Source organism: Rhincodon typus, chromosome 3 (genome assembly GCF_021869965.1).
Source record: "Rhincodon typus isolate 14 chromosome 3, sRhiTyp1.1, whole genome shotgun sequence".
Lineage (NCBI taxonomy): Eukaryota > Metazoa > Chordata > Chondrichthyes > Orectolobiformes > Rhincodontidae > Rhincodon > Rhincodon typus.
Genome location: NC_063334.1, coordinates 29207010 through 29224134, shown reverse-complemented (window position 1 = coordinate 29224134; position 17125 = coordinate 29207010). Strand labels below are relative to the sequence as shown.

Genomic DNA, 17125 nt, shown 5'->3' with positions numbered 1-17125 from the left:
GCTTCACATGCTTTTCCAATAAGAGCCAGGTGGGTAGGTTTTCCTGTTCTGGTCTTTGGGTGCAGAGAATCACCAGATTGGAGTGCATTGAAGAAAAACACATAGAGATCATTGTACTCTTGGCACTGTACTCTAACCATGGTAGAGTGCGTAGTTCGCTCTTCCCTTCCAGAGACTTGAGGACACTGCCGAACACTAAGCCTAACCTAATCCTAGTCCTAACCCTAAACTTAGCCCTGGCCAGGCTGATACTGAAGGACTGCTACACTATGTCTTCGTTTGGATGAGATGTTAAAATGAGGCTCTTTCAGGGCAATATGACAATTTCTACAGCTGACACAAGGATCTCCTTCTCCCCCTTATGTTTCTGTTGTTTGATTGGCCTAGTTTGTTACTGCGTGATTCTGATGTTTTTTTTGTTACAGTACAAAGACAGGGCAGGATTAAAAACAAACGAAACCAGATGTGCTGTATTGACAGGAATTTTCCTGAAGCTATTGGCAGTTTAAATGTTCAGCAACTCCCAACTTTGATCCTCAAAAATCCCATTTTATAATCTTCACAAACACTGATGAGAACCTCCAGCCATTATTACTGTGTGGGATTTGAATTTTGAAATGTGTGACTGTAGCAACTGATACAACCTTCTAGAACAATTAACCACCAAAATAAGTGTCAAACAAAATGGTTTCAAATTGTCATCTTGTGGAATTACAGATTGCTGTTTGAGTCCTCAAGTAATAAAGCTTTCACCCTGAAGATCTACATTGTCTATTTAATAACCTACCTTTCCAACAAGCTGCTAATCCCAATTTCCTGCCTATCATCATGAAAAGAACCCATGAAGCTAACCAAAGACCAGGAGAGGTCTTTCTGCTGATTGGCCATATTAATTGCTCAACCAATGTTGTTTAAATAAACAGGCTTATCTGGTCATTGTCAGGTTGCTGTTTGTGGGATCTTGCTCTGCACAAATCGGCTGCTGCAATTCCTAAAAAAAAATACACTTCAAAAGTTTAACGCACTTTGGGATGTTCCGAGTTTGTGAAATGTGCTATGGAAATGTAAGTCCATTCAGTCCGTTTGGATCCCTAACCCTCTTTGCTCACTTCAAATGTGTGGAATGCTCAGTTTTGGAATGCTCAGTTTTGAAAGGCTCACACACACACTGTGTCATGGGACCAGGGAGAGAATTCCTTCTAGCCCTCTTCTTCAATTTCATCCACCTTAGAGAAGAGATTGAAACTGAAAAAATAGACATGGGGTCAGGGACACAGTTCTGGTGTAGATTAAACTCACAAAAGATCACTCGGGGCACTGTCACAGTTGTGTGCTATAATGAAGTATTTCAGACAACACTAACAGCATGTGAAACGTTACCTTTCAAATCATTTGTAATTATTTTGGGCTCTACAGTGGTTTTATTAGCCATATGCGCAAAGCTCATCACTAGCAAATGCTTGGGCTTTGCTCACCATTGCAGAAATACTAATTTTGTTGTTTTTTTTCCCCTCTGTGTATTTACTAGAAAAGGAACAGCCTCTTTGGAAATGGTCCCTAATCAGACCCTGGTTTTAGGCCCCCTCTGTATTCTTGAACAGCTGCTACTCAACATAAAAATCGGCAACTTCTCTGACAAATACTTTGAATACCTTTCGAAATTAGTAAGGCCCAGTTTGGGGTTGCTTTGGGTCGTGTTCCAAAGTGCTGAGTCACAGGCTTTAATTAGTGGAGCAGAATAACATTTTAGCCCTTGACCCCTTCTAATGACATTGCCCGCTGCTGGTGCCTTGTCCAGGTCATTGTTAGTCTAGACTCAACTATTCCAACACTGCCCTGGCTGACATCCCATATACTCCCATCCGAGTAGCATCATCCAAAAATCTGTTGCATGTGTCCTGACACCAAGTTCTGTCCAGCTATCGTCCCTGTGTGGGCCATGACACTGACGCCTCCTCCACCCCCACCCCCTTGCCAACCCCGGTCAAGGAGTGCTTCAGTTTTAAAATTCTCATTCTTGTTCACCAAGTGCTCACCCCTCCCTATATCTGTAATCACCTCCATAGCCCTCAGAGTTCCTCATACTCCTCCAATTCTGACTGCCTACACATCCCAGATTTTAATGGCTTTACTGTTGGTGGCCATATCTTCAGCAGCCAGCAGGCCCATATTCTGGAACTGCTTCCCTAAATCACTCCATCATCTCAACTCTCTCTCCTTTGAGGCGTCCCTCAAATCTACCCCAGCTAATATCTCCGTTATGTGGCTTGGTGTCATATTTTGTGAGCGGCATGACGTAAATGTTGAGTTATCCTTGCAGCTTGCACTTTTGCTTTTTGAAAGCTGGAGTTACCTAATAATTTGACAATGTTTGGGTGGTCAAACTCTGCCATGAGGGCTGCCTCTCTCTGGAAATCTGCTTGCATGTCAGGCGAAGCCTCTTCTTTCAGCATCTTCACGGCCACCATAGTGGAAGTCTCCTGTTCCAACAGCTGAGGGGCTCTAAAGGAAACAATACATACCATTGTAACAAGGGCCTCGAGCAGCACATTAACAAACAGGCAGTGCCTAAAGCCTTAGGGAGATTAGGGTCAAATCTTAAAAGTTGTTACTGACATACGTCCCACTTCCTCTGTTTAATAAATTAATAATGGATTTTACTTCTGACCTCCAGGAAGGATATAGAAGCACAAAAGAGAATACAAAATAACGAGTTACTGTGGTGTCAGCAGGACTGCCTGAGAGTGTAGTGCAAGTGAATTCAACTGTGACTTTCAAAAAAGAATTGGGACTAGCTCAGCTTTTTTTGCATCAATTAGAATATGTTATTGCTAGGAACAAAACTGGTCAATGCTTCTGGCAAGGCTTCTCATTGGAGAACAAATTCCTCTACTTGGGACAAGTATAAATTATAATCTTTCCTGCACCTCCTGCAGGACAAACCCTTTGCTGGCTCCAGCAGTCCAACACTTGTCGGGACAAGTGGATTGATGCATGATGTTAATGATCAGATGTTAAACAGGTACCATTCAATCAGGTTGTAAATTATAACTGGAGCTAAACTTCTCCAGCAGTTGACTATTTGAAAAGGTTTGTTTGATAATTTAGATTAGGAAAGGTTTGAGTTTATATCTCATCCTTTAGGATTGTAGAGCCTCACAAACTTTAGCTAAGATATGTGTCAAGGGTCATCACCATCACAAACGATAGTCAATTTGCATTCGACAAGCTCCAATGGTTACCAAAGAATGGCTAGGAGGCTGGAGAATTGCCCCTGTGAAATGGTTGGCATGGGATTTTTAATGTCCACCTGAGTGGGCAGACAGGTCCCCATTATAAAATGGCACCTCCCACAGTACAGCAACTGCAGAGTTGGCTCAAGTTATGGAGTGAAACTTGAACCCGTAACATTTTGACTTTGAGACAGGAGCGTTATTCACAAAATCAAGGCTGATGCATAATTTGAAACAGCAGAGCTAAACAGCTTCAATAATTTAACAAATAGTGGATATTTCAGCTAGTCACAACTTTGTGTCAGGTGATGGATTTTAAAAGCAAAGTTTTTCGTTATAACAACTTTGAGAGGGGTTATTGCTAGGGCTATGTGCTGCATATCAAAACTGTAATTATGTTAATGACCTCCTACATATTATTTTATTTCCTCCAATGGATCATTTTTCAGCAACAGCCAGTTCAAATAGTTTCATAAAATAAATTCTTCCTGACCCTACTTCATTAATGAGTTTTTAATAAGATTGAATCATGGAGAAGTCCCTGTTCTTTATCACCTTCATTAGACAGTTGTCTGACAGCTTGACAGTTTCAAACCCAGACACCCTCAGATAATAACTGAAGAGGTGGAGTTTTCTTTTAGTGCCTGGCTGAGGTCATGTGGATTATAATCCAACGCATGAACCAGGCCACAGACAACTATATTCTGGACAATCTCAAATTGCGAGTTAGAGGAATAAGCCCACATTTAAACCCATAAAGAAATTTGTGAAAGGGATCTTTACTCACTCCTCCTCAGATGATCGCTGTACACAACCGAAAGTGGTGAGTAGTATGCACACATTTTCCTTTTTAATTGCCATATCAAATTGGCCTGCCACCATCAAAAATTTCTGTATAAAAGCCTCTAAAATCTCTATTCCTGCTAGCCTTTTAGATTTGTACTGTTTAGATTGTACTGCTTTTCCTTATTCTTTCTTCGGGGATGCATCAAAGAATATTTTGGACGTTTGGGCAGGTGCTGCATGAGCTTTCCTGAGAAAAGAATGTGCCACAGGTGGGTAAATAACTGAGGTACATTGCTGACAGTTCAGGCAAAGTAACAAGAGTGTTCTCGCGGTCCACAACTCTCCATTGAGGATCGTAATTAACTTTGTGACTACTGTAACCATATTCAATGTTTAAAGGCATAGAAAGGAACACCTCCAGAAATTCAGTCATTTGCTGTTAATTAAAATAGGAAGTAAGAAGGAAGACTTGAATTTATAGAGGGACTTTCCTGTCCTCAAAGCACTTTAAATCCAACGAAACACTTTTTGAATTATGGAGCTGAATTTTTTTTTTGGCTAAGAGTCAGCTGTCAGTGTTGAATTTTTTAGGAGGGTTCTTCATCATGAGGCGCAGTGAGTTTTCTCACAGCGTCTTTATCAAACTCACCTCATTAGCTACCTACCCCACTCTTATGGCATTCTTTTATCCAATTGTGACCCCATTATCCAATTGTGACCTTGTGATCCTGCTGGATGGGTTGGGGCAGTGATCTGGGTCTCAGCCATCTGGTTGTGTGTACAAAGAATGCCAGTGACCTTCTGCAGACCACCAGCATAAGTATCTCCCTCTTCTGTCCAATACCTCACACTAACTGTCCCTCTGCTACTAAAACCACCTCCCACCAAGGCTCACTATTTCCTGCAATATCTTCCCTACACACCCTAACCCTACATGCCTTCTGCACTGCCCACTCACTCACACAGGACACCTCCCCCTGCACCAGTACTAATAGTAGTAGCTGAACCAACAACTTTCATCTCCCTTACTATCTGCCTCTCTCTCTCTTTCTCTCTCTCACACACATTGCTGGAGGAAAACAGCCCACAAGAAGACAGAGAGGGACAAGATAGGTTGTGAGCTTCGAGATAGTAAGATCTGCAGATGCTGGAGTCAGAGATAACACAGTGTGCAGCTGGAGGAACACAGCAGGCCAGGCAGCATCAGAGGAGCAGGAAAGTTGACGTTTCGGGTTGGAGCCCTTTTTCAGAAATGGGGGGTGGGGGAGTGTGGAAGGGAGCTCAGAAATAAATAGAGAGGAGGGGTCGGGCTAGGGAAGGTAGGTGGGTTGGTGATAGGTGAATGCAGGTAGAAAGTGGTGGGGATTGGTCAGTGAGGTGGGAGGAAAGGATAGGTGGGAGAGAAGATGGACAATTGACATTTAGCTCTTCACCTCTTATGAGGAGAACATCCTGACTATGACAAACCCAAGTGGCTGACTGACTTTGTATTTAGAGGACTGGATGATGCAGAAGTTATACTGCAGTTTTATAAAACCCTGGTTAGACCCCATGTGACGTACGGTGAGCAAATTTGTGCACCATACCTTAGGGAGGATATATTGACCTTGGAGGGAGTACAGCATAGGTTTACCAGAATGATACTTCAGGGGTTAGGTTAAGAGGAGAGATTATACAAGTTAGGTCTGTTTTCTCTCGAATTTAAAAGGATCAGGGATGATCTGATCCAAGTCTTTGAGTACTAACAGGAAAAGACAGGGTACCTAAAGATAAACGATTTCCACTGGTTGTGTATTCTAGAACTAGGGAGCATAGTCTGAGAATTAGGCCAGAGCATTCAGGAGAGGTGTTAGGAAGCACTTCTACACACCAAGGGTGGTAGATGGAACTGTCTTCCGTAAAAGGCAGTGGATGCTGGATCAGTTGTTAATTTTAATCCTGAGATAGATACATTTTTGTTAAGTAGAGGTATTAAGGGACATAGACCAAAGGCAGGTATCTGGAATTAAAATACAGGTCAGCCATGATCTCACTGAATGGTGGAACAGGCTTGAGGGGCTGAATGGCCTACTCCTGTTCTAATGTTCCTATGTTCCCGTGACTGATTGTGTCCAAGCCCCAGACTGATATCAGAGGTCCTGATTCACTGAGCCGGGACCCCTTAAACATGACTATTTCCCTTGAGCCATGAAAAGTTTCCTTCCTTTGCATCTATTTCAGACGACATGGCAATTTAGCACTACTGTGAGCCTGGCACCTCTGGCTGAGGGGCAATGTGCAAAAAGGCAAGGCAAAGCAAGGATGCTGAGAACATCTAGGTCAGCTCTAAGTGAGTGCTATGTAAACAAGTGATGAGCCTGGAGGTGTAACCTGGTCCAGTCCATGAGATGGGTGTGTCTCCCTGACTGTACAGGGTCCTTGCTCCAGCATTACAATGATCGTTGCTGGTGCAGTGTTGAAGTTCAGAAGCATCATCTAGGTGGATTGGAGATGCATCATGAGGTTCTTAGAAATTAGCCCATGTCCAGTGCTAGTGTCTGTGGACATGGGGTGTATGTGGTCAGTACACACGGAGTATACCCTGAGATGTTGGTACCCAGTGTGCAGCATTAGCAAGCAGCGAGGTAACATCACTAGGTAACCACTCTGACTTCCATGTCAAGAAGTCTCAGTGTCCAGTTTGTTCAGTGCGTTTTTAAAGATAGGAAGCCATGTATTAATGAGGTGAGGGCTGCCATTAATGAGGTTGTTAATAAGCAATAATCCCATTTGATTGGCAACTTGCTGTTGCTGGTGGGGAACTCGCCTCGGTGCCCGACAGATACATAAAGATGCAGTGAGTTGCTCCTGATGTTGAGATAGATCTCTCTGGACTCCCCACATAATTCTGTCACAAGTCTCGCCATAGCCCCTGTCATTCAGTCTCCTATAGGATTCTGCCCATACTCAATACTGTAACATAGGAAACACAGCAATCTGCACATGGCAAGCTCCAACAATGCACAATCTGATAACTACCCGACAGTCTGCTTTTGTGTTGTTGTGGGGGATATACGTTAGCCAGGGCAAGGGGCTGGCTGGCAGTAGGATGGTGTTGGGGTGGGGGAGATGGCACCTCGGGCAGAATAGCACTTGAGGCCTTGCACTCAAAATGCCCTGGTGCAGTGTTGAGGGAGGTACCATCTTTCAGATAAAGTGTTAAACTGTATCTCCCTTTCCTGCTTGGAGAGCATGTGACACACTCAGCAAACCAGGTAGGTATCAAGTTGTTTTTGGTGTAATCTTTCGTGGAACTAATTATTACACTCTAACTATAACCATCATAAATTGGATCTGTGAGTCTCACTGCCATGCGAATTTGACCTGAGCCTGAATTTTCACTTCCAGGTTGAGAGCAGAGAGCCAACAACATTCCCAGCTCTGCAAATCCAAACTGGGAAATAAACCCCTTGGATATTCCAATTTTAGTTCCACGGCGGGGAGGGATTTAAAGCAGTCAGGCCCTTTGCCTTGGAAGAGATTTCAGCGGTGACCACAAAACTTTCTGGATGCAGCTGAGGCCTGTGGTAAAGGCACACTTCGATGCTCTGATACTGCAATATGTTGCAACAATCCTCATCCCTCACACGTCCCCACTCTCCACACAATCCTCATGCTGACCTGCGCCACCTCATGCCCCCTACTCACCCCACATGGCCCCTCACACTCTCCATGTCAACCTACAGCCCTCTATCCACTCCATGACACTTTATGTGCCCCATGCCAACTTAGTGTGCCAACCTATTCTGTCAACTCACTACTCTTTGCCCTTATAGTGTCCAAACTAACCTGTCCATAATCCACCGTGGGCAGACATCTAGATCCAAGCAGAAATAAATTAAAGTTCTTAAGTGTCCATATACATGACTTCACTAAAAACATTCTCACTGACAAAAGTCCTATTCAGTACATTTAACTTCTTTCAACTACTTAATCCTTCATAATAACAAGCATTTGTATTCATAATCTCAGACAGTTCAAAGACTTCAACAGCTCCAAGTGCTCATAATCCAACTGTAAAATGACTGGTATTCCATTGTATTAATAATAGCTTGTGAAATGGTTCATGTAGCACATATATAATTACAGCCCTTAGGCTTAGTCAACAGATGGAGTGCAATAGCAAGGACTGATGTTTTTTTACATTGAGGACAGTTTTTGTTTCAAACAATTGAAGGGCAGGAGATTTAAACATCTCACAACTTGACAGCTCTCTTGCTAGTTCCCTTGGTAGTTTGGCAATTCCAATGCTTTCCTCCACTTTTTAATGCATTTTCATTCCTACTTTTAACAATTCTAAAGGTTAAATCACTTCACTCTACCTCTCCAAAGAAATCTAGCAGCTTTGGAAAATTCCCGAAAGATCTAAAACCCACAAGTTTTATTTTGGACATCCCACAAGGAAATATTGGATCTGACTGAAGATCTTGTGAACTTTAAGACTTTGTGAACCATGGATATGCAAAAAATCTGATTGAACCCCGCACCCTCTATTCAGGGTGGGAATTCTGTAATTGAGGCTCTGGCGCCATTTTAGCTAAGGTGGAGACACTTTCTGACATGGTGAAAATTCAGGCTGTATTGTTTATTTTTCAGTATTCTTCAGTGTTTGCTTTTGTTGCTTGAGTGAGGACAGATATGTTCACTTTCCTATGCATGTTGGCCCCATTTTGGAACAGTTCCTGGTTGGAAGGGGCTGGGGAATTTTGGTCAATAGATTTTCACAAGCATTGTTACCCTTCTAGCGCTAGCCATGACAGCAGTGAACACAGTAAATATTGCAGACAAGAACAAAATGTTTCAAAGGGACATGGATGGATTAAGTGGCCAGGCAAAACAGTGACACATGTAATTTAGGTGGAACAATGAAAGATTTGGACGCAAAGAGATAATTCAGAATGTTTTCTAATTGGTGAGAATTTAGAAACAGAGACACTTAGCGTTTCAACCACAGAAATCACAAAAAGACAGTGGTCAGACACAAACAATATTTAAAAAGCTGATGGAATGTTGATCTTCATCGCAAGAGTCCTGAAAAAAAAGGGTTGAAATTTATTTTGCATTTATATAACACTCTTTTTAGTTCCAGTTCTGAATACCCCAACATAGAAAAGATAGAGTTATCTTAGAATGTTTGCAGCTTCAATACATGCAATTATGCAGATACTGAGAGGGTAAAAATGTTAAGATCGATTAGATAGACTAGGTATATATTACTGCACACAGTGAAGATTAAGGAATGATCTAATTGAACTGTTTAGGATAATTTGCCAGTGTGAATAGCGAGAAATTATTTCCTCTGATGGGGATGGGGTGACAGAGGAATCTAGAAAAGCAAAGAAGGGTTAATTCTCTAATTGAAGAGCTCTTTAATATCCAACTTGTTTTGTTTCATTCCTCGAGGTATTTAAAAATATAGATCTGCTTTCCCTTTTATTGACATCCTTGAGAGTTAGTGATTGAACATACTATCGGTGCAGAGGTTTATCTTGAAGTTATATGTTTCTTTCTATTTTCTGCTGATAATAATTCTGCACTCTGTAGGACTCCTTCCTGCATGAAGTCAGTTATACATAATAACTTCGACTTCAAACTACTCAGTGGCCCTTTACTAACTGTGTCAGATTCTCTCAAGCTGTAATATTCCACTTGATCTTTAAGCCATTAATAACATCAAAATCACTTTGTGACATTGAAATGCTGTGGTTCAGGGGATCAGACTCTGTGGATAGTTTGACTGATTTGTGGTCAGTCACTGCTCTAAGCTTAATCTCTAGTTCCTAATATCTAATGCAGGAGAAAGGACAGCACTGCATTATCTCCTTTTGTGTATGTAAACTCTTTATAGATGCATGACTCTTTCTAGCCTCGTACAAACTCTTCACCTAAAACTATTTCAAATTTTTCAATAAGCTTGTAGAATGTCTCATTGCCTTTTAAACAAAAAAGGAAGGTATGCATTTATGTAGCCATTCTCACAGTTATGTGATGTCTCCAAGTGCATTATAGCTATTTAAATCCTGTCAATGTGTTTTTTTTAATGTATTCATCTACAGAATGCATTGCTGGCTGAGCATTGGAGTGGAACTTGTAGGTGGTGATGTTCCCATGTATCTGCTGCCTTTGTCCTTTTAAATGGTAGTGTTCTTAGATTTACAAGTACAGTTTAAGGAGTGCTGGTGAATTTGTGTGGTGCATCTTATAGATGGTGAACACTGCTGCTACTGAGTATCAGTGGAAGAGGGAATAGATGTTTGTGGATGTGCTTTCAATAAAGTAGGCTGCTGTGTTTTGGATGGTGTCAAGCTCCTTGAGTGATGTTGGAGATGCACTCATCCAGGCAAGTAAAAAGTATTCTAACATATATCTGAATGGTGCCCTGTAGATGATGGACAGGCTTTGGGGAGTTAAGAGGTGAATTATTCACTACAAGCCTCTGACCTGCTCTTGTAGACATTGATTTCTGGTCAATGTAAAGCCCAGGATGTTGCTAGTAGGGCATTTAATGATGGTAATGCAATTGAATGTCAAGGAGGTGATCATTGGTTTCCCTGTTGTTGGAGATGGTCATTGCCTGTGTGGCATGAATATTACTTGCCACTTGTCAGCCCAAGCCTGGATATTGTCCAGATCTTGTCGCATTTGAACTTTCAATGGCATTATCATCATCTACAAGGCACAGGAAATTTGGTCAGGAGGTTGACAGTGGGGGATTCAGTGAATGTCATTGTATGTCTGAGGGAGATGGGAGGGTATTGTGGTTCTTGTGACACCATTTAAAGTCAGTTGAGTTCCACTACTCTTTCTTGAAATAGTGCCTTGGAATCTTTTTCATCAACTTTAGCAGAGAGCTGAGTCTTTGATTTAATGTTTCACATGAAAGGCAGTACCCCTGACCATGTCATACTCCCTCAGTACTGTGCTACAGAGTCAGTTTTGTTTCTGGCCTCTAGTCCAGAAGTAGGAATTGAATCTGGAACTGTATGATTTAGAATGCCTCAGTCCTAGCAACTGAGCCACAGCTGACAACTCAAGAAAAGGACAATTTTGCACCAGCTAAGATTTCACCGTGCTTCGGGTCACCACCCAGCTACTTCCCTTATTTTGGGTTGGACCTTGAGATTTGTACTACCAATGAACCCAAATTCTTTCCTCTTGAAAATTTGCAACAGAGACCATTTTTTACTCACTCTGGAATCATTAATACAAATATGGCTCCAGTGAACCAAGCAACAAAAAAATACTTACACTTATACATGATCTTTAACGTTATTAGATTTTCGAAAGAAATTCTTTAAAGAGTGAAGAGATTGGGTAAAGAACTGGAAACAGGAGAAAACCGTGTTAATGATGGATGAAAGTGTAGTTAAACAGATGATTCTCAAGGGAGGATTTGACCATGGGGAGGGATGTAGGAAGAATTAGGAAGAGAGTTGTAAGTGCGGGAATATGATGGCTGATGGGACCATCATGTTTGTCCAAACCTAGAGTGATGAATGAATAAAACTCCTCTTTGGAAGGAATGCAATTGGTGGGGTTCAGGAAGAGTTGCAGTTTGTGTAGTGTGGAATTGGGAGGAAGCCTAACACCGGAATTTTTAAAAATTAATTTGCATTACGTAGGCATTGCTGGATGGGCCCAGCATTTATTGCCCATTCCTAGTTACCGTTGAGAATATGTGATGACCTGCATTTTTGAACTGCTGTAGTCTACTTGGTATAGACTGCTATGGAGGAGTCCAGGACTTTGACTCGGTCAGTGAAGGAACAGGATGGTGAGTGAATAGTTAAGCATGGAGATGGCAAATGAAGTGGATAAGGATTTCAATGGCCAGTGGACTTGAGTTGGAACAATAGGTGACCAGTGTCTCAGACATGTAGATACACTGCCTCAGTAATGGACAGTAGGTAAGGTTAGAAGCTCAGTGAGGTGCAGCTCAACACACCTTTAAACAGAACACTGAGTTTGAAAGTCAAGTACAAGCTTAGACATTTCATAAATGGTGTGTTAATTAATCCTTGTTAAAATTGTTGCTTTTTACAATACTTTTAAACAATCTTAATATTTATGGGCATCTTCTTTGCTTACAACTGACTGATTACAATGACTAATTACAATAGATCTGTGCTTATTTTGTTATATATGCTGATTTATTATCTGATTCATGATGTTCTTTATTCAGATTCTTCAGTTTGGTCACAGGACTTCTTTCTCATTTATTCCTTTTTTTTTCTGTTTTTTTCATTTTCTTTTCAGCCTGGAGAGTGGTGGGTGAAGGAGGAGGCCTGCAGTTCCACCACAGCCTGGGGTCTCCCAGTGAGCAAGGAGCAGGTCCCGGGCTGACTCCCCTGGCCCGGACTCACAGGAAAGGCCAAGGATCCAGGCCTGCAGTTAGGCCCAGACGCCAAAGGAAGGGAAGCGGTGGTCTTGGCCCCGTGTGGAGGCCTTCTTTCTCTTCAACGTCCAGGTATTCCAGCAGCCCAGATGGTCTCGCCCAGGAGTGGCAGACTCTGCCCAGCATGGCACTCTACTTTGGCAGAGGCTTCTGGCCCAGTGTTCCAGCAGCCCAGTGTGGCAGTCTCGTCTTTGCTGCATTTTCAGGGTATTCCGTTGTCCCTTAGTTGGCTTTCCCTGAGCACAGGAGCCGTTAACTGAACTGTGATGAACTTTGCCTTAATATTACTTTTTAAAAAATTATTATGTATGACTTCTGTCATTGATGTAGGTGCTGCGATTTATAAAACTTTTCACTGTATTTTTCATGTAAAAGTAAATGTAACAATAAATTTATTTCTGTTCTACTCTGGTACAGACTTTATTAAATAACTTTTACAAATTCTCCTTACTATGATCCAAACACCCCTTCAAAAAGACCACTATCATCTTGGTGCTAAAGAAAACTCATACAACGTGCCTCAGTGACTACTGCCTGCTGGCTCTGACATCCATAATTATGAAATGCTTCAAGAATTTGGTTATGGCTCACATTAGCCTCCCAGCTTGCCTTGATCCCTTGCAATTCGCCTACCATCGCAACAGGTCCACTGCAGATGCCATCTCTCTGGCCCTGCATTCATCCTTGGAACATCTGGATAACAAGGATACCTACGTCAGGCTCCTAATTATTGACTGCAGCTCCACCTTCAACCCTATAATTCCAACCAAACTAATCTCCAAACTCTGCAACTGGATCCTCATTTCCTGACCCACAGACCGCAATCAGTGAGAACAGGCAACAGCACCTCCTCCACAATAATCCTCAACACCGGTGCTCCACAAGGCTGCATACTCAGCCCTCTACTATACACCTTGTACATTCATGACTGTGTGGCCAAATTTTGTCTTAACTCCATTTACACCACCGTTGTAGGCCCGATCTCAAACAACAATGAGACAGAACACAGGAAGGAGATAGAGCGCTTGGTGGAGTGGTGTAAAGATAACAATCTCTCCCTCAACATCAGCAAAGTGAAAGAGCTGGTCATTGACTTCAGGGAGCAAGGGGGAGGGCATACCCCTGTCTACATCAATGAAGCCGAGGTGAAGATGGTTGAGACTGTCGAGTTCCTAGGAGTGATGATCACCAAAAATCTGTCCTGGTCCACCCACATTGATGCTACTGTCAAGAAAGCACAACAACACTTCTAGTTCCTCAGGAGGCTAAGGAAATTTGGCATGCCCATAAAGACGCTGACCAATTTTTATTGATGCACCACAGAAAGCATTCTATCCAGATGCATCATGGCTTGGTACGGCAGCTGCTCTACCCAGGACTGTAGGTAACTACAGAGAGTTGTGAACACAGCCCAGTGCATCACGCAAGCCAACTTTCCATTCATTGGACTCCACCTATACTTCTCACTGCCTCGGGAAGGCAGTCAACATAGTTAAAGACGACTCCCATCCTCTTCCAACATCTTCCATTGGGCAGAAGGAATAAAAGCTTAAACACACATACCAAGAGATTCAAGAATAGTTTCTTCCCCGCTGTTATTACGCTTCTGAATAGACCTCTCAAATTTCAAATTTAATATTGATCTCGCTCTTTGTGTACCTTCTCTGCAGCCCTAACATTGTATTCCTCGCTCTGTTCTATTACCCTAATGCACTTTGCATGGTACGATCTGCCCGTACTGCATGCAAAACAAAACTTTTCACCGTACCTAGGTACATATGGCAATAATAAAATCAAATCATATCAAATCAAATTCCCTTACATAATGAAATATATTACTATCATCTTAGAAATACAAAAATACTGTTCTGCTCACAAAGAATTTCAACAAATATCTTTAACACAACCCTGTTGCATAAACCATGATACTCTGCAATTTTGCGCTTGTTAAGTGTCCATGAAATACCTCTTTTAAAACAGACTTGAGTGTTTTGCTGACAATAAATACCAAGCTAAAAAGTCCGTAATTTGAAACTACCTTATTTCTTAGATGTTGAATGTTAACCATACATAAAGTGTGCCATAGCTCCATGCATTCACCTTTGGTGCTTCTGTACTGGAGTACAAGTGACAATAAAGGATATTCCGTTCTATTCTATTCCACAAGAACAGATTACCTGGTGATGACCAAGTTGCTGTGTGTGGGAGTTTGCAATGCACAAATTGGCTCCCATGTTTCTTTCAATGCCATAAACATCAAAGATATTTCATCGGACATGAAGCACTTTGAGATGTTCAGTGGTTGAGAAAAGTGCCACATAGATGCAAGTCCACTTTTTTTCACTCAGTCAGTGATTCTTTACTGCTTTCTGAAGAAGACAATTGTGTCAAACTGCTATCAGCAATTCAAGAACAAGGCCTACAACTATCTTCTCAGGCAACTCAGGTGTAATATGTTTTGGGCTTTCCTATGATGCCACATCCTGAGAGTGAATAAGTGAGAAGTTGTGATAATAAAAATGGTGATGGTGGTTGCCCTCAGAGTATGGCTTCCACTGGTTCAATAGAAATTGGATGTGATCTTCACTCTCTGACTCAGTTGTGCACATCAGCCTCCTTTATCAAATTATCTGAACATTTTGTTTGGTTCGGTTTCAAAAGTAGCCAAATTTAAACACCAAATCCCGAAGTTATTCCTTGGGTGATGAGTAACAAACTCGGAGCTACTTAACAATGGCTAAATATTGAAGATGCTAGACCACCGCAAATGATGAAAACACTCAGCAGGTTAAGAGGCTTTTGTGGAGAAATAGAATTAACATTTCTGAAAATATGTCTCTCTAATGTGGACCCTTCAATTTGAAGGTTAATGGTACTTGATGCAACAATTTCTCATAAAGAAACATGGGAATTTTTCCCGCTATTAACAGGAAGAGGGGAAGGTTGTGAGGCAAGGCTTGAAACACATGTTTAATAAAACACAACCTTTGTGTTGACTCATGATGGCCAGCAGACAAGATTGACTGCCTTTCTTGTGGACAGGAGCAGAACTTAGCTTTAGGAGGTGTACGTTATAATGGATAGGACTTGGATTGCGTTGGGTTCAGGTCCATTTCCAATACCTATCCTGCCCATTAAAAAGGGTGTGTTAAAATCGAGGCTATAATGTTTATAAGCACACACTGCTTAAATTAACCATTGGGTGGTGAGTCAAGATTGCTGGAACTCCATTAGCCTATGGGAAATGGCTGGATTCTCTCCAGCTTCCTCATTTGTTCAAGCCTTTCTTTTGTGTTCCTAGCAGCATGCAGAGTCAAATCTGTCAGACATCTGTCCCGTTAATTGCTTCCAACTGCATCCTGTTTTTACTCCACCTCGTGTATAAAAGGAAATGTTGATGTTGTCGTGACTGAGTGTCCCAAGAAATTCCTGCTGTGATTCCCTAGTGCCAGAGTGAAGAAGGTGACAGAATGAATGGAAGAACTTCTGGAAAGGCAGGAGAAAGCCCCCTAAGGCGGGGGTCCATAATGAAGAAAGGATGACAGAGGGACTTTAAAGAGTGAGGTACTAAATTGATAAACAAGGCAGGGTAATCTCTTGATTACTTCCTGTGTCATATGCTGAATAGATGGTGAAGGAGCCTAAGTAGGTCAAAATGTGATGGTGATGGAGGACAAGGGAGGCATTGGCCATTCGAGACAATTCTGCGACAAAGGAGAGCTACACCAAAAGGATAATCTTCATTAAAAGCAAACACTCCCTGCAAGCTAACCAGAGAAGTACAGGAGTGACATAGAATGGAAGGAGTTGGGAGATGTCTGGGCTTGAAGCTACTGCAGAGCAAGTGCAGAATTAATGAGGTTTACAGAACAAAAGGAGAAACTCTGAGAGTTCACATCCAAAATTAATTGAAAGCACAAGTGCAGGTTACCCAAAGTAACAACAATGGATAATAGCATTCTGGGTTTTACACACAGAACAACAGTTGTAAGTGTAAGGCTGCAATGATAAACTTGTACAAACCCATGGTTAGAGTTTTGTCCTGCAGTTTTACATATCACTTTATAGAAAAACACAGGCATGTGTTTTAACCTCTCATGTCAATCAGGAAATAAACGGGATTGTGTGCAGTATTCGTTTAGCACCTCATCTGATTTTATGAAGTCAGTGAGTGATATTAGATGTGATGTAAAAACCTGTGTTCCACCTCATCCTATAGATCTCTAACCTGGTATGTGGCCCCATTAATCCCAAAGGTTCCACAAGAAATATCTCAAAGGAAGTAAGGTAATGGTATCAATTATGCCTTGATCCTGATATCAGCACAGTTCTTGAGGAAGTGTTGAAGTTGAAAACGAGCTGTGTGACTGCACTGGCTCTGTAATGACCTCTCTCCATGTAGTAATGCATCCAGAGATAGTAGGAACTGCAGATGCTGGAGAATCTGAGATAACAAGGTGTAGAGCTGGATGAACACAGCAGGCCAAGCAGCATCAGAGGAGCAGGAAGGCTGACGTATCAGGCCTAGACCCTTCAGGGAGAGAGATCCACTGAGGTCTTTCCGGAGGGAGGAGGGTAACTTCTTCAAGGTAGGCATCCTTAGAAGAGGCTTCGCAGTGGGGTTAAAATTGTTACAGAGATAGTAGGAACTGCAGATGCTGGAGAATCTGAG

General features: G+C 42.0%; 1 protein-coding gene across 1 annotated transcript in view; it reads right to left on the bottom strand.

Moving 5' to 3' along the window:
• LOC109929478 (muscle, skeletal receptor tyrosine protein kinase-like) overlaps window positions 1-17125 on the bottom strand; it is a 183801-nt gene that overhangs the window by 9371 nt on the left and 157305 nt on the right. Inside the window, exon 17 of the mRNA XM_048620155.1 lies at window positions 2354-2502. Within this exon, the coding sequence (XP_048476112.1) occupies window positions 2354-2502 (149 nt within the window). The remainder of the gene's footprint in view (window positions 1-2353; window positions 2503-17125) is intronic.